Here is a 17636-nt window from a genome sequence, read left to right as displayed (position 1 = left end):
TTTAAAAAATACCCATTCAAAGTTTCTTCCGGTGTGGCATCACTGAGGAATGTTACAAAAAAATGCACATTTTTCAGCGCGCTCACTAGGAAAAGTGTTTCGCATCTAGTCGTCTATGGATAAAAGAGTCAGCGAAAAATGAAGTCTTTGTCAACTATTTACTTTGATGACGTTTAATGTGCTGCTAACAGAAATGCATATAATCTCATGAAATTGCACAGAGCTGTGGCGGGGACGATTTTCTTCCCTTCGGTCTTTACGGCGGGAAAATATTTAAATTCATTTCTATTTTCTGCGCCGTGTTGAAGATTCAGGGGGGCTACTTTTCTGATTACTTGACAACTTGTTTGTTGACAAACAACAGCAGGAAGATAACAAACAAATATTATTTATTACGAGTTGCTTCCCAAATATAGTAAACGAAAGGAGTTCACTACAAAATTAATTTATTGTAACGATAAAATATCAGTTAAAGCCAGTCACGCCGCAATAGTGTTTATCGTCCCCGTCGCTATTGTGTTTAACAGACGGAATTTTCCGACGGGAGTAGATCAGCTGTTTACCATACGTGAAACCTTGCTATTCTGCCTTGGGCATAAATACACATGTTGTTATCAAAGTGTTGCTTTTCATTTGCAATCAGAAGTTAGTAGAAACCATACTAACGCTTTGACAACCCTGTCTTTCGCTATTATTTTAGCCGGTCAGCTGATAACGTAATGCGGCACGCAACAAGTATACGTTTTGTTTTGGTAGCTTTCGCGCTGAATGTGTTTTTCAGATATTTTTCAGTACCTGTGTACAGTAAATAAATTTTCAAAAAGCAAAATATAATTTGCATAACATACAGAAGTAAATTAGAGTATGAAGCCAGCGCATTAGATTTGAAATAAAACTAGAAATCATTGCATGGAAAAGCAATAACTCAGAAGACTGCAAGTTTGACTGATGTCATGAATCGCTATACTGTGAGTTCGCTGATAGGCGAGGGCTCCTTTGGGCGCGTATACAAGGCCGTACGCAAGGAGGATGCACAAGTGGTGGCAATAAAAGTGATTTCTAAGGTAATCTATTTTAAATACTCCCAATTGGGTACCGTATATGTACATATGTATGTTATATATAAATGCTATTATTTTTCAGCGCGGTCGCAGCAGTCGCGAGCTGAAAAATCTCCGTCGCGAATGTGAAATACAGGCGCATCTTAAACACCCAAATGTGATTGAAATGTTGGAGTCATTTGAAACGAAAAATGATTTGATTGTTGTTACTGAATTTGCACTTGTCGACCTGCACCGCTACCTGGCTCGGAATGGAGCTGTGTCGGAGGAGAGGGCGCAGCGTCTAATTTGCCATTTAGTGTCAGCACTTTATTACCTACACTCGTATCGCATATTACATCGTGACCTAAAGCCACAAAATGTTTTGCTCAATGAGGATTTGCATGCTAAGCTATGCGATTTTGGTTTAGCACGTAATATGACTATGGGCACGCATGTGCTGACCTCCATCAAAGGTACACCGTTGTACATGGCACCGGAGTTGTTGGCTGAGCAGCCATATGATCACCAGGCGGACCTATGGTCACTGGGTTGTATTTCATATGAATGCATGGCAGGTGCGCCACCTTTCTGCACAACGTCGATATTGCATTTAGTGAAGCTGATCAAGCATGAAGAGGTGAAGTGGCCAAGCTTTTTAAGTAGTGACTGTCGATCGTTTTTGCAGGTGAGCTAGAATAAAATTCGTTAATACGGTTGTTAAGATGTAAACCGTTTAATTTTAAAGGGATTGCTAGAAAAGGATCCATCGCTACGCATATCTTGGACCCAAATACTTTGCCATCCCTTTGTTGAAGGCAAACTCTTCATTGCCGGCATTAAGGCAAATAATTCGCCATTCACGAATCCACAAAAACAAAAAAATTCCAAAAGTTCGCGTACCCAACGGTAGTACATGTAGTCAATGCTTAATGTTTCTTCTAATTTGCCATTTCTTATTGTAGAACCAGCTCTAAGTCAGACGACCTTTCGAAACAAATCGCCTCTATGAGCCTCACAAGCGCATCACTTTGTACAAATGATAATATGACTTCCTCACGTGACAGTATTAATGCGATACCGCCTAGCGATATCGAGAATCTCGAAACAGATGTTGAGGAAAACATCAACACTGTTACAGTACCATTCGCTGAACAATCTTACAAGGATGAGTCAGTTTTGAAAAACCAAAAAGGGGATATTGCTGTGCCGCACTTCAATATTGTGACGGAAGCCGCCGCAGCAGCACCCGTGATTAATTCGCAGACTTGCTTTGTCAGCGGCAATACGAACATGATACTCAACCATATGAATGATAATTTTACGTATGCTCTAAACGCAACAAATTCATCACCACCACAGCAAACGCATCAGCAACAACAAGACACGCATTTGGTTACAAATGCAAATGTTAAAGTATCACGAAGCAAGGATTTGGAGAAACGAAAGTTGAGCCAGAATTTGGACAATTTCTCACTACGCCTGGGACAATGCGTCGATGTTGAAGCACGCAAAACGACTGATCGCAGAGAAAAGGATAAGGACAAAGACAAGGAAAAAGAACAAAAGTTTAGCAAGAATATGACACACTCAGCAGATGAGAAACGCAGCACTGAGTAAATAAACTTTCGCATGAGGTGAAATTATTATAAAAAATACGACAAATATTGTTTTTTCTAGAAATTCACCGCCTTGTCTGCTGCCTGGCTGGGATTCATGCGATGAATCGCAAAGCCCGCCAATCGAAAATGATGAGTGGTTAGCGTTTTTAAATCGCACCATACAGGAGGTGCTAGACGGTGAATTGGATTCTTTAAAGCAACACAATTTGGTAAATATTGAAATATAACCCAGTAGTCATTGCCATTACAGCTATAAAAATCGGAGGAAATTATATAATTTTTATTTTTTTTTATTTAGGTAAGCATCATAGTGGCCCCGTTACGTAATTCGAAGGCCATACCTAAAGTGGTGGATAGTGTGGCGCAGCTCTTATCGCTGCCATTTGTGTCTGATGAATCTCCATGCGTTGTTGAGTTGATACAAAATGTAGGAGCAGAAACATACTAATAAATTTGTACAATATTTATTTTAGTAACATTTCCAACGCCTTCTCCAGGTTTACATCGACGTAAAACTCGTGCCAAATCTCATGTATGCTTCCAAATTGTTAATATGCCACAATGGCACCGATGATTCGAGCGCTTCGTTGCCTCAATCACATGCTGGACGGACAGTGCGTTCTGTGGCAGAACTGAATAGCGAGGAGATACGCACAACTTCGCGTCTTTATGAATTGATATGCCACCTTGTGCATTTGAAGCAGCAGTTCCTCTCGCAGTTCTGCGATTCAGTGGCCATATTAGCGGCAAATGATTTGCTGATTAGCTTGCTGCGTCATGGTTAGTTGCATAGCTTACACCAAACACTACAGTTACAATTATTTTGATTATGTTTGATTTTCAGATTTTAAAAATGCCAACGCTGTGCGCATCTCAAATAGTATATTAGGTCTGCTGACATGCGTATTGCGTGAGTTGCCGGAGAATGCGAATTTAGTGGAACAAGTCATATTTAGCAGCAAATTAAATTTGCTGGCGCTGTTGGGTAACACCGATGATTTGATTCGCAAACGCATATGCATGCTGTTCCGCTTATTGGCGCGCTTCAGTCTCCGTGGTATACAAAATGTTTGGTGTACAGAGATAAAAAATGCAATTGCAGGTTTGGCCGATGATGACAATGCGGAGGTACGAGAGGTGAGTGTAAAACTGAAAGGACTCTAACTTGGAACCATGCAAGTAATACTACTATTGAATTCTTTCTCAAACCACAGATTGCCGAAAGTACCTTGGAAGAGTTGCGACATTTTACTTTCTATGCTTAAAATGTGTACATGAAGAATTTATTGCATTACGCTTCAATCAATACACAATGAGATTTTAATTTAAGTTACATGTTTGCTATTTTTTAAAATAATTTTTACAGCAAGCATATTTCACGTTTTTTATAAAACCCATCATACGACAGAATGTACGGATTCACATTGAATTAAGTTAGTTTTTTACATTTTTTGTACGTTGCTCTGGACTGTTTCGACTAAATAAACTATTTTGAAAATATTCCAAAAGCTGGTCTAGATATGAGCCCAACTGATCAAAACTAAATAAGTAGTCCACATTGCAGTCCTCCTGGTACATTTCATTTAACTTGGATATGTCTTTTTTGGAGAGACCTTTGCGTTGGCCCAGTGAGGCATAAGGGTCCTGCGGGATAAAAAAAAGTTCAATTATAAAAAGAAAGAAATTATAATAGTTTTTTTTAATTATATGTTTAAATATAATCGTTTTTTTTAATTATAATCATTTTTTTTTTATTATACTTTTTTTATTAAAATGTTTTTTTCAATTAATATAAAATCATTTTTTTTAATTAATATAATTTTTGTTTTTAGTTTTTAATCGTTTTTTTTTATTATAATCATGTTTTTTTTTAATTATAATCATGTTTTTTTTTAATTATAATCATTTTTTTAAATTGAATCCTTTTTTTAAATTATAATAAATTTATTTTTATTAAAATCTGTTTTTTTCAATTAAAGTAATTTTTGGTTTTAATTTATGATCAATTTTTTTTTAATTTATAATCTTTTTTGTTTTTAATTTATAATCAATTTTTTTTTAATTTATAATCATTTGCTTTTTAATTTTAATCATTTTTTTAATTATAATCATTTTTTTAATTATAATCATTTTTTTAATTATAATCATCCATTTTTTTAATTATATATTTTTTATTATAACCATATTTTTAATTATAATCATGTTTTTTTAATTATAATATAACAATTTTTTTTAATTATAATCTTTTTTTTTAATTATAATCTTTTTTTGTAATTATAATCATTTTCTTTTATTATAATCATGTTGTTTTTCAATTATAATTTTATTTATTAAATTCTTTTTTTTAATTAAAATCATTTTTTTTGTAATTAAAATCAATTTTTTTAATTAAAGTAATTTTTGTTTTTAATTTATAATCGTTTTTTTGTTTAATTAAAATCATGTTTTTTTTTAATTACAATCATTTTTTTTAATTATAATCATTTGTTTTTAATTATAATAATTTTTTTTTAATTATAATCTTTTTTTGTAATTATGATCTGTTTTTTGATTATAATCATGTTTTTTTAAATTATAATACTTTTTTTTTATTAAAATCTTGTTTTTCTATTAAAATCATTTTTGTAATTAAAATAAGTTTTGGTTTTAATTTATAATCGATTTTTTTAAGTCTGGCCACTTTTTTTTAATTATTGTACAATATAATTATATTTTTTTTACTTATAGTCATTTTTTCTAAAATATAATGAATTGTTTTATTATGTTTCATTTTATAATGAATGTAATTATTTTTAAATTGAATCCTTTTTTTTAAATTATAATAAATTTATTTTCATTAAAATCTTTTTTTTTCAATTAAAATAATTTTCGTTTTTATGATTATAATTAAAAAAATGATTATAATTAAAAAAAATCGATTATAAATTAAAAAAAATTGATTATAGAATTTATAATTTTTTTTTAATTATAATCATGTTTTTGTTTAATTATAAGAATTTTTTTTAATTACAATAATTTTTTTAATTATAATCATTTTTTTTAATTATAATCATTTTTTTAATTATAATCTTTTTTTGTAATTATAATCTTTTTTTTTGATTATAATCATGTTTTTTTTTATTATAATACTTTTTTTTATTAACATCTTTTTTTTCAATTAAAATCATTTTTTTATTTTAAAATAATTTTTGTTTTTAATTTATAATCGATTTGTTTTTTAAGTTTGATCACTTTTTTTAATTATAATTATATTTTTTTTAATTATAGTCTTTTTTTTAAAATAATGCATTTTTTTTAATTATAATTATTATCTTTAAATTATTTTTTAATTTATAATCAATTTTTTTTAATTCTATCATCAAACTATTTGCATCGCAACTGTAAATATGTTCAAAGTATAATGGTCGCTGTTGTTGTTGTTTTAGCAGCATAAAAATTTCCCATACATGTACGGGGAATGCTGCTGGAGTGACAGCCCTTTGCCGGCTATAAATTCGGGTCGTTCCCGTAACATGGAACCGACTGTCGTGGGAACGTACAATGGTCGCTGCTTACCAATGGTTCAATGGTTGGCTTGCCATTTTTCGTGAATGCTTTCGAACTGTAATGCATAACGCTCTGATAATCATACTCAACGCCGAAATTTGTTATGTGTGTTCGTGCATATTTATTGAAATTATGTGCATGCCCATCAAGTATATTTTCCCAATTGATTTTTACATACTCATCGCGCTCCGTCGAGCTCTGTTGGTGGTAAAAGCCCAGTGCGTGTAGAAGTTCGTGTACAATGACGCCATGCGTGACACAACGTGGCGTATTAAGGTTAAGTACCTGTCGGGAGTTGAAATAATTTTTTATTACTGAAATATCTTCTCATTTTGAAGTTATGCACTAACCTGGCCTCCTTGTCGACGTCCAACACTGGACCAACAACCAGAAAAATTGCCTTTAATTACTATCCAATTGGTATCGCCTTTTTCATAAGGACGAAATCGTATGCAAGTATTTTCGTGGTATTCTTTGAAAGCCTCTAAAATTGTCATCATCTGGGTTTGGTCTAAACGGCGGCAAAAATAGTAATTTAATTCAATCTAATAAATTTGTATATAAAATTTAATTAAAATAATAAACTTAAAATAATTGAATTTTCTTCGAACAATACAACCATACAATTTGAGCTTCGACTTAAATTAACTTTCAAGGAATGTTCGTTCTGGTAGTGTTAACTCCATTATGGATGAGAAGACCCACAAATGTGGCGAGAATTCACCGAAATCAAGTTCCCGCTGCTGATACTATTTTTTTGTTCGCTCTAGTAATATAGTGGTGATTTGAATGTGTACATATATGTGAGGTCTCGATCGCAGTAGTTGACATTCGTTTGAAGCGTAAAGATCCTTTTTTATCTGACGCCAAAAATGTCTACGTTTGCCCCGAAAAAACAGCATTTGCGGGAAGTCATTCTTCTTTATTACCTTTCAGAGAAAAGTGCAGCTAAAATGTGTCGTATATTGATCACTATTTACGGTAATGCCATTCCATCCAATACAATTTGCAAAGAGTGGTTTCGACGCTTCCAAAGTGGCGATTTCGACGTGAGTGATAAAGATCGCGAAGGGGCACCGAAAAAATTCGAAAATACTCAACTAGAAAAATTATTGGATGAAGACGCTGGTCTTGGACCCTTGATGATATATCTTAAGAGTTGGCTGTTGACAGATCAACCGTCTGTAAAGGTTTGCACGCGATGGTAATGGTCCAGAAAGCAGGTAACTGGGTGCCACATCAATTGAAGGAGAGGGATATAGCGAGACGTTTGGCGACGTGTGAGATGCTTATTGAACGGCAGAAATGAAAAGGTTTTCTGCATCGCATCGTCACTGGCGATGAAAAATGTATCTATTATGATAAGCGTCGCAAATGTTGGAGCCTGCCAGGTGAACCAAGTCCATCGACAGCGAAAAAAAACTCATGCTGTAATGGTTATGTTGTGCATCTGATGGTATCAGAAGGGTGCCATCTATTATGAATTTCTTAAATCATCTGAAACCATCACTGGCGATCGTTACCGACTGCAACTAATGGGCTCGAATCGAACGTTGCTAAATTGGTCCAGAGGGACTGAATTGGAAATCTTGCCCCACCCGCCGTATTCCTCAGACTTTGCAACTTCTTATTACTGTCTGTTCCGATCAATGCAGTCAACCCTTATTGGAGAGCGGCTCACTTTTTACGAGAGCATAGCAAACTGGCTCAATGAATGGGTGAAGTCAAAAGAACCGAATTGTTCGCCAGAGGAATCCGTATACTGCCTGAAAGATTGAGTAAAGTTGTAGCTTCCAATGGCGCATACTTCACATAATATCATGTGTTATTTAATTGTTTAAGTAATTCATACCTTTGAGTATAATAGCGGTCGATCTTCGGCAGAGAATGGCAAACCTCTGAGTGTATTTCTGCCATGAAAAAACCCCTCATCATCAGGCACCCAAAAAGGGTGTAAACGCCAATTAAATATGTACATAAGTATATATCTTATTATACATAGAAAGCGGTACATTAGGCACAGGTTTGAAGAAAATTGATTAAAAATTTTATTGCTGGCAGATACTCAAGCTTTTAAATTCGTTCCAAATCACAGGGGTATTTTGCGAGTTACATTATTTCATTTCTCTTGACGCTAATTTTTAAAATTAAAGTGATTTTAACTCTAATTTGAATACCTATGCTTGCAAGAAGTTATGCGAAACTCATAATTCTTAAAATCTTTAGCACCTGACGTTGTACTAAAAAGCCATTAATCTCCATGAAAAACGATATTGAAATGACCTCGGGGTCATTTTGTTTCTTATAATATACACTATAAGGAATTTATATCCCTTTTTCAACTTTTTAGAAGTCTTTCTTTTTTGTCCTGTAACCCTTAAAGCTCACCGACAACAAATGTGGTTTCCAGGCTTCTCTACGAGGAGGTTGCAGTACTATTTTTCGACCTCTATTTTTATTTTTATTTGTTTTAATTTATATATATATATATATATATTTTTTTTTTTATTTTATGTATAAATATACCTAAATTTTTTTAAATTGTTTTTTTAATAATTTTGTTTTTAATTTTGAAATGTTTTTGTTTTATTTTAATTTTAATTATTTTTTTTTTTATTTTATGTATAAATATATCTAAATTTTTTTAAATTGTTTTTTTAATAATTTTGTTTTTAATTTTGAAATGTTTTTGTTTTATTTTAATTTTATTTTTTGTTATTAATTAAAAACATACATATATTTATTTTTTTATTTAGATCTAACTTAGTTTTTTAATTAAATTTTTCTTATAATTTGAGTTTAATTAATTTTTTTTTTATTTAATTTTTTGTTTTTTTTTTTTTAATTTAAAGTTTAATACAAATTAAATTACTTTTAAAATCCCTTCTCCCTATTGCATCCTCTATTTTCAATTTTGAAAAACTAAGCGAGCGATTCGTAATCTGAGACCTCAAAAAACCTCTCTAAGGAAATTTCATTAAAATCGACCAACGGCTCGATATTTGCGCCAATTTTGTGGGACTTTTGGCTCATACTGCTATGGAAGCGAACAATAAAATTTTGTTGCTTAAGCCTTTTCGTAAGTTTTGTTATGTTTGCAAAAAGCCGGTTGTTGTTATTGTAACAGCGTAAAAGATTTACCATAAATTCTTCTGAAATGCTGTTAAAATTCCTGCCTTAGCCGGTTATATGTAAATCTGAGTCGTATTGCCTGTTGGAGAAGGAAATCAAAAAATGGGTAAAGTTTGTTGCTTAAATCTTTCGTTAAAACTCAGCATATTTTGAAAACAACAATTTTGTGTATCACAACCAGCAAATTTACAGAACTTAGTCAGAAGTTACAGAAAAACCTTAACCACAAACTAGGGATCAGTAGAGAAGATTATTTTAGCGACCTGGACCATTTTTCGCAAATTCTTTGTTTTTTTAGCCACCTCACGCGCTTGCACTTCGGTCTTTTGCTATTCATTCCACGTTTTTGGCATAGAATTCATATATGTGACCGTATGAGGTTCGTGGTGTATAGCTAATAAAAAATTATTAGAGATCCTCATACAAATAACATGCAAGCTAATTTTGAGCCAAAAAGCATTCCTCCTTGTGGCTATGGCTTTTAATTTAAGCTCTGAATTTAGCTGAAGTGGTTAGGTGGCCGTATACCTGGGAATAGTGAGAAGTTATCTAAATTAATCCCATTACTTGTGCTATGGCTTAGCTTTGAGTCACCGATGGAGTTGGTGCTGGCCCTTGAGCTTAGATCCTCAATGTTTTCCTCTTTTTCAGAGATTCTCCTGTGGTAGTTATTAGAGTAATAGGAAAATATGTAACTCACCACCACGTTTCTTCTAATGTATGCTGCTTTCAAGGCTGAGTTGCATTCAGTTTGGTTAAGTTCTAATTAATTCCGAGCTTACTTTTGAGGACTACAAGAAGTAGGTTTAATGACAGTTTGAGTATTTATTTAGAGTATTTGTTGGAATGCAAAGAAGTACCACTCGTTTCACTCTCCATATTTTGTTGATTTTGTAGTTCAAAAAATGTGTATTCCACCTAGCGTTTAAAAACTGAGCTTATTTAATTAAGTCTTTAACTGATATTCTAAGGCGGCCCTAGCTAGGCGAAGTTAGTTATTTGCTTATTCGTTTAGTAAAAGTAACATTAAGCCTCCAGGTAGGGCTGGCATTAAATTGTATACTGATTGCCTAACCGCTTCCAATCGATGAAGGATGAAAGCTATCTGAGCGGCTTCCTTTCCCGAAAGCAATATGGAGTGCAAAATTCTTTAATAGCTAAGTTTACTTCAGAGCTAAACTGGTATTCAGGAGTGGGCCGAGGCGGTAAACTGATGAAGGGTTTAAAAATAAGAAAGTTAAGAATATTTCGTACTATCTAGTAAAGTTTGTCATCAGCTTGAAAAAATAAGAAAAAACAAAGAAAAAAACCATAAATAACAACCGTGCAGAACAACACATATGGGTCTTTTGTTGCATGAGTGTTACAATATAACATAAAAAAAAATTTAAATAAATGCGCAGAAACAATCACAGGCTCTTCTTTTAGGCAGTGCTTGGAAGGTGATATCAATTCATAGAAAATGAAAATATAGCTGTTCTTTTACTATGGGAAACATAGTAAATTGAAAACTTGGAAACTGTTTTGACATTTTGGTTTTTTTTGCATTATGATTCTACTGCAGAGAATTGCTGATATAGCAGATACTCCTATAATGCAAGTTCGTTGCTTAAGTCTTTCGTACAGTCATCGGTTTTGCTATTGAAAATTCAAGCTGGCGCCAAACTAATCACGCTGTCGGAAGATTTTATAATTTGTGCTAATGGCGTCGTATGTCAATCATATTTTACACTTGTGAACTAAACAGCTGTAGTAAAAAAACAGACAACCAATGCAGCGCGTGAAGTCAAAATAAAGAATTGCCTCAATTTAAACCACTTCTTTTATTTGGTAAAAAAGTTATTCAAAAACAAAATTGAACGATAATTTTTGCAACATCTTATATATATTTGCAATGTTGCCAACTTTTCCCGCTAATTCACTTGCACTTCAAATTTCACTCGCTCGTTTGTTTTTTACATCACGCACTCGAACTGGGAATGGAAGCTTTTATGGTAAAATGGAAATATACTCACTAAAGTCATTACTGTCAATGTAAAATGGCACCGTCCCATCCGGCCAGGTGAATTTTTCATTCAATAAACCATTACGCAACCACTCTCGATGTAGCATAATATCACCCTCAAATAGACCGCAGTGCTCCCACAGATTTGTATCACTATCGTCGTTCCAAAATTCAAAAGCAGCATCTGCATACAAACAAATAACAATTTCAATTAAACACTTTTTTCTTTAAGACATCCTTTTTTCGCTGTTTAATATTAATTTTTAAAGTTGCCAATAGTTACCACATACTGTTGTGACGCCGCAACATTTGCATGTTGGCACCCCATCGTGGCGTGGGCGGTACGGCCGGCCGAAATACGCTCAGCGCTAGCGCTGCGTCCCAGTATGCGTCAAAATATGCGCCGAAAAACGCAATTATTAAATAATATTTCAGCATTTTTTCACACCAAAAAAACAATTAAAGTACTTTTAATTCACTTAATATCTTCACTCGCTTGAAAAACGAATTTCGTGGCTGCCCTCACCGAACGACAAATCTATTGTGTGCCGGACTTTGCACGTTCACGCATCGAAGAAAGTGAAGAAACGCCCACAATTGCGCTGGTGGTGGTGGCCTTTTATAGCTTTTAATTGTACGAATCGATAAAAATCAATTTTCAATTTCACATATCAAATATACTGGGAGTACGCGTGCGTTTGTTGGTGTATGCATAGGTGGTGAGTGTGCGACTATCGTTTAGGCTGACTACCAAAGCAATGCGACTGATTTCATTTATTGGAATTGAGCAATTTATGTGCGGCGTCGAACGCACGTTTAGAATTATTCGATTTTAATGCCTTTTGAATGGCTACTTGTATTTGTGTGTCCACGGTGGAAATTAGATTTTGAGGTTATCAAATAACGTCGTGCATTGCGTATAAAGTACGTTTGAGTTTGGAGTTGTTTGGGATTAAGCTGGGTGGCGTCGTGGATGCATATGAAAGTGTTGTAAATTAATGTGATATTTCATCTATACTATAATAAAACTGGAGAAAAGTTATGTTTATACATTGATCATTTATTTAAAAGATCATTTAGTAATCGAATAAATTTGGAGCATTTTTGGAATTTTTACCTGACTGTTTATCTGTTTATCTGATTGAACACACTAATCTCCGAAATTAATGAATAGATTTTTATAGAGCTTTAACTGAAGACGAGACACTAAGCTTGGAAATAACATACGATATATTTCATCAAAATCGGCTTATGGACACAAAAAAATATATACCAATATAAAATGAAATTTACAGAAAATCCCAACAAATTCTTTAGAATTCGATGCACAAAAGATTAATATCCTTCGATAAGATTTTAGAAAAATAGAAGAGATTTCTTCGTTATTTCTTTAATTCATCAATAGAACAAAATTTCGCCCATTTAAAAAAAAATTGTACCTGTTGGTTCGCGAACTCAGTGAATAAAAAAAAATAAAATATATTAGGTAGGGTGGTTGTCGTAAGACACACTCAGACCTTCGGCAGGTCCATTGTGATATAAAATATATTAAAATTAGATAAAAAAGTTTTATTTCCAAGCGCCATTTGAAGCGTATTGTTAAAATAACGAAAAAACTAGCACTCTTTGATAGCTTAAGAAATTTCAGTTGCTTATATAGGAGGTTTGAGGGATGATTCTCTAAATTTCCTTCAGTGCTCGCTTAGAAGGAAAGTGAGATGTTTAATAAAAACTTACTCAATACATATTTGGAAGTGTGCGTGAAGATTTGTCAAAACTCCATCAATGCTCGGTTGGGTGGAATGTCAAATTATTAAAAAAAAAGATTCTTACATTGTTCACTTGGGAAAGGGAGTTTTTCTTTTACTCGCCCTTATAGGTAAGAAGGGAGTATACAAAATGACATGTTTATGCATAGAATTGTAGGGAGTAAAGCAAATTAATGCCAAAAGTTAAATAAACTATTACAATATGGATACAAGGTGGCGCAAAATTCGCCATCCCATTTCTTTTAGAATAACTTTTTTACTATGTAAAAAAATATATTTTGAGTGATGGGAATCTTTATTTTGCCCTCTACGCGCTCCTTTGCTTCTCTGTTTGTATACTGCAGAGGGCACAACTGTCAAATACGATTGATGTACGACGGCATTTGCAAAAACTATAAATCTGCTGATAGGGTGTTAATTTTAGACCACCTTGTATAAAATGAAAGTAGTTACACAGAGAAGGCATTAACACAGTCATATTTTTCAGTATCTAAAAAATTAAAATGAATGGAAATTTATTTCAAAAATATTTTTAGATAGGATTACCACTTATCTACAAAATTTCAACGAATTAAATACGTTAAGTATTGCAATATTGGTATTAAATGAAAGCTTTTTGTAAAAGTTTCAATTCTGATTCATTTTCGTACAGCGTTGCCACCACCAAACAAAAAGTGTTTAAGAATAATTTAATTAAGCAAATTTGTTGAGTAGGGTTGCCATTTTATTTACTAATGTAATATATATACCATATATATATAATTGGCACTTACTGCCTGTTTGGGTGCTTGGCGGACCTCCTCCTTCTGTTTGTGGCGTGCGTCTTGATGTTGTTCCACAAATGGAGGGACTTTTTTTGGTGTTTCACGGAGATTCGAAACATCGTACTCCGAATTCCTTGTTTATTTAAATGTATAAACACTAATCATACAACTGACTTCAAATGGAAAATATTTACAAAAACTGCAATCGTCTCTTAAAAACTAAACATATTTGGAAGGACCAATCAAGTTAAGATACACTAAGAAGAAGGGTAACATAGGCATGGAAAGAAATGAGATTGCAGGCAAATTCGCAAAAAGGGAACATCGGCTACCTCTATACATAGTTCCAGACTTCTTCTGTAGGCAAAATAAAAGTAGAAAGCTAGGAAATTCGAATGCAATCAATCAGGCTTGAAGCACCCAGATAATTGTTGGGTTCTTACAACCGAGAACGCTTTAAAGACTTCTCGAGCTTTCATCGGAACAACTTGAGAATTTCCAGGGCAAAAATTAAGAGACCTGCAAATTTTACAGAGTAAAAAAAAGTGCGTGTAGCGTAGTACACATAACAGAAGGGAAACTTTCAAGGCAGACAAAGAAAGAGGGAGAGACCCGAGGGAGAATGAGAGAGAGAGAGAAAGAATATATATATCTAAATAAACTCACAACATTTGCAGAGAATACAAATAGACAAAATTTACAAAAAACGGTGAAGGGTCGGCCGGTGTAGATAAACGCCGGACACAAACCGTGGCAATAACGCGCACCACTCCGAGTGTTTATCACCCGCATAAACGCAGCGATTCCAGGACCGCAGCAACGGCCCAAAGTACCGCAAGGCAATACCAATAAATCCGCCCCTGGAATGGATAGCACTTTATAGTACGCACAAGCACTAGCCAGGAAACGGAAACAAGCGCCAAAAAGTAGGCACCAAAAAAAAACTCCAAAAAAATTGGGACCAAAAAACGCCCCAAACAGTAGGCACCAAGAAAATATAACGCCAAAAAGTAGGCACCAAAAATATATTTTCCACAAGTTTTCACCAACAAACAAGCGCCAAAAAGTAGGCAGTGTTATTTCTCACTAGAAATTAGCAACCACAAGGAAAAACTCAGGAAAAATAGCCTTAGTGTATCTAAGATATATACGAGTATAAGGTATAGCTCTCTCTCTTCTTTTCCCTTACGTCATTTTTTTTTCTCTCTCGCGGATCGAAAATGCCCAAAACGTTGAAGGGGCCTTGAAATTTTACTCTCCATTCTCGCTCGTTCATCGACGCCTAAGCAGTTTCACTTAAAAAAGAATCTGCGAGGTACCTTCTAGAGCATTGCACTACAGCTATGCACAAATGCAAAAGAATACTGGCTGGCCATCTAATAATCGGCGGCACGATGAATTTCAAGCACTAAGAGTCCACTTTAAAGTTACTCTCGGAAGTAGGATTAAAATAGATTATCTAAATCCTGGAAGGAGGCACAATAGATCTTAAGTTTGCAGTGCTCTATCCTCAACGTAATAATAAATAATAAACCAGACTAAGCCATAAGAAGGCGTGGCCGGGTGGAGTGTTTATTTGAAAATTTGCTATTTTCTCATACTACCAGAAAATTTGAGGACTTTCAGAAGGTTTTCAGATTGGAGCGAATTGCGTGACTCGGTACTAAAGTCGCAGGTTAGATATACTGAAGAGCTCAGTAACATGGCAGTGATGTGAAATTACGAGACAACTGTGGCTGGCACTTAGGGCTGAACTCACCGAGCCTAAGAAGAGCTAATAAACTAATTAATTCCAGACGAAGTTTAAAGACGATAGCAGTTTTGAGGTGGGTTTATATATATAATTTTAAATACTTTAAAATTTTTAGTGGATTTGTGATAAAGCGTGAAATTACACAGTAAATCGATCTGCGACGGCGTGTTGTCACTCCTTCAAAGCGACGGCAGAGATTGGATTAGATGAGGTCTGGATATTTGAGTATGACTCTGAGACTCATAAACAAAACTAGCAAAGGTAAGGGTTGGATAAAACTAGCAAGTGGGCAACGAAAGTGAAGATATCCCCGTCACGATTGAAGGCAAAGTTGGGCGTGTTTTTTATTTTATATCCTCGGTGATAGTCGGAGTTCAATGTTGGCGTTCTTTGATCAAGTGTGGATATGGATATGCATTCTCCGTATGCGTATAGCCCTGGTACCGCTCAATTTGTGACTTTTTCATGTTACCTAAGATGAAATGGGGTACAGGAGGAAGAAGGGTTAACTTTGGAAAAAGCTGTTTCCAATCGTGGTAGCAATGTTGGAATCATTGTGTAGAGTTAGTGGGCGACTATTGGGAAGATCGATAGTAAAATTCTGCTTGTATTCTCATTTGTTTTGTGTTTTATTGATAAATTATAGAACTTAACTGCCACAGCTCGTATTAATTTTGTGGATGTTGAGGGATTATCATATTTAAAAAAAAAAAAACGACATCGCGAGCTATAGACCGATTTCCGAACTTTCAAAGGTTTTAAATCTCTTTGAGTATGATATATTGTAAAACAAAAATCATCCTTCGCAACTGTCACTAATCTTGTTGTTTTTTCAGATTTTTGTACGTCGGCTTTACAGGATTATAGGCAGGATTTTTTAAAGGCCTTCGATAAAGTCTGCCACTCAACTTTAACCTCTAAACTAATAGGTTTCACTCTACTTTTCTTAATTGGATAAAGTCGTACCATTTCAATCGTGAATGTGTAGTTGTTGTCTTTAATGCATATTCTTATCATTTTATTACTACTTCCAGTGTCCCTCAGGGCAGCATTTCGGCCCTTTGTTTATTTTTATGAATTTTTATTAATGACATATCTGAATGTTTCCATTTCTCTGAGTTTCTTTTAAATGCAGATGACTTAACAATTTTTATAAACTGTACGAAACCTGTCTGATTCATACGATCTTCAATCAGACCTCAACAACGTCATGGCAAGGTGGGGTAGGAATTTTCTTCAATAAAATATTAAGAAATGCTCTTATGTGTAATTTTCTAAGTCAAAGCATTTAATCTCTACCTCATATTTTATAAAGAACTCGTGTCTAAATACTCTTAATAAAATTACTGATTTCGGAGTAATTTTTGACTCCACCTTTCAGTTTCTTAGTCATTTAAATTTAGTCATCGCAAAATCGTATTCTACTCTTGCCTTCATTCGGCAGTTTGCTTCCGATTTTACACTTTGAAGTCACTATTTACTTCACCCGTGTGATCCAAGCTGGAGGCCTTATCATCAGTGCAACATTAATAGACTTGAACTCATTCAAAAGAAATTTTTTCGTTTTGCTCTCAAATTTTTGAACTTCACTCAGCCGATTCCTTCATGTATTGCAAGGTGTGCATTGCTAAACTTAAAATCGTTACAAAGTAGAGGAAGTATACTGTCACTCTGCATTGTTTTCGATATTATAAATGGGACAGTTGACTCGCCTTTACACTTAGAGCGCATTCATTTTTACATACCTCGAAAAAATCTTCGGAGCATTTATTTTTTCTTCCTAGAGCGTGTTAGAACTATTTATGCCTCGAAAGCACCTATGATTAAAATATTGAATGAGTTTAACCATATTTAAAGTTCTTTGGCTTTTGAGTTATCGCTATCTAAATTTAAGTTCAAATTATCACTTAATGATTTTTTAAATAGTATCGAAACATCTTGTATATAATTCTTACAAATACTCTTAATTCTGTGTAGTCTGTAAGAAACCCTGTATTTCTAGATT

The 17636-nt window shown here is 33.9% G+C and overlaps 2 protein-coding genes across 2 annotated transcripts; one reads left to right on the top strand and one right to left on the bottom strand.

Annotated features, from left to right (window-relative positions):
* The first annotated feature begins 734 nt into the window (after positions 1-734).
* On the top strand, positions 735-4162 carry LOC129238900 (serine/threonine-protein kinase fused). Its single transcript, XM_054874126.1, has 9 exons — positions 735-1064; positions 1144-1728; positions 1789-1949; positions 2006-2656; positions 2721-2871; positions 2961-3089; positions 3160-3442; positions 3507-3799; positions 3877-4162. Exons 1-9 carry the CDS (start codon positions 954-956, stop codon positions 3925-3927), a joined length of 2415 nt encoding a protein of 804 aa, XP_054730101.1. The 5' UTR covers positions 735-953; the 3' UTR covers positions 3928-4162.
* On the bottom strand, positions 4080-11783 carry LOC129238901 (hatching enzyme 1.2). The gene is made up of 5 exons (XM_054874128.1): positions 11636-11783; positions 11356-11529; positions 6559-6719; positions 6218-6493; positions 4080-4306 (listed from the first exon to the last, which is right to left on the bottom strand). The coding sequence occupies exons 1-5, from the start codon at positions 11781-11783 to the stop codon at positions 4097-4099; spliced, it is 969 nt and encodes a 322-aa protein (XP_054730103.1). The 3' UTR covers positions 4080-4096.
* Between the last annotated feature and the right edge of the window lie 5853 nt (positions 11784-17636).

Source organism: Anastrepha obliqua, chromosome 2 (genome assembly GCF_027943255.1).
Source record: "Anastrepha obliqua isolate idAnaObli1 chromosome 2, idAnaObli1_1.0, whole genome shotgun sequence".
NCBI lineage: Eukaryota > Metazoa > Arthropoda > Insecta > Diptera > Tephritidae > Anastrepha > Anastrepha obliqua.
This window is presented reverse-complemented; position numbering and strand designations above follow the sequence as displayed.

Bases quoted from the DNA above. Each gene is read 5' to 3' on its own strand.
- LOC129238900 (XM_054874126.1), top strand. From the start codon at position 954: ATGAATCGCTATACTGTGAGTTCGCTGATAGGCGAGGGCTCCTTTGGG. The intron at 2,657-2,720 runs GTAAATAAACTT...TGTTTTTTCTAG, and splicing joins GATGAGAAACGCAGCACTGA to AAATTCACCGCCTTGTCTGC. The intron at 2,872-2,960 runs GTAAATATTGAA...TTTTTTATTTAG, and splicing joins CTTTAAAGCAACACAATTTG to GTAAGCATCATAGTGGCCCC.
- LOC129238901 (XM_054874128.1), bottom strand. From the start codon at position 11,783: ATGCTGAAATATTATTTAATAATTGCGTTTTTCGGCGCATATTTTGAC. The intron at 6,720-11,355 runs GTGAGTATATTT...GCCGCCGTTTAG, and splicing joins CATTGACAGTAATGACTTTA to ACCAAACCCAGATGATGACA. The intron at 6,494-6,558 runs GTTAGTGCATAA...AACTCCCGACAG, and splicing joins GACGTCGACAAGGAGGCCAG to GTACTTAACCTTAATACGCC.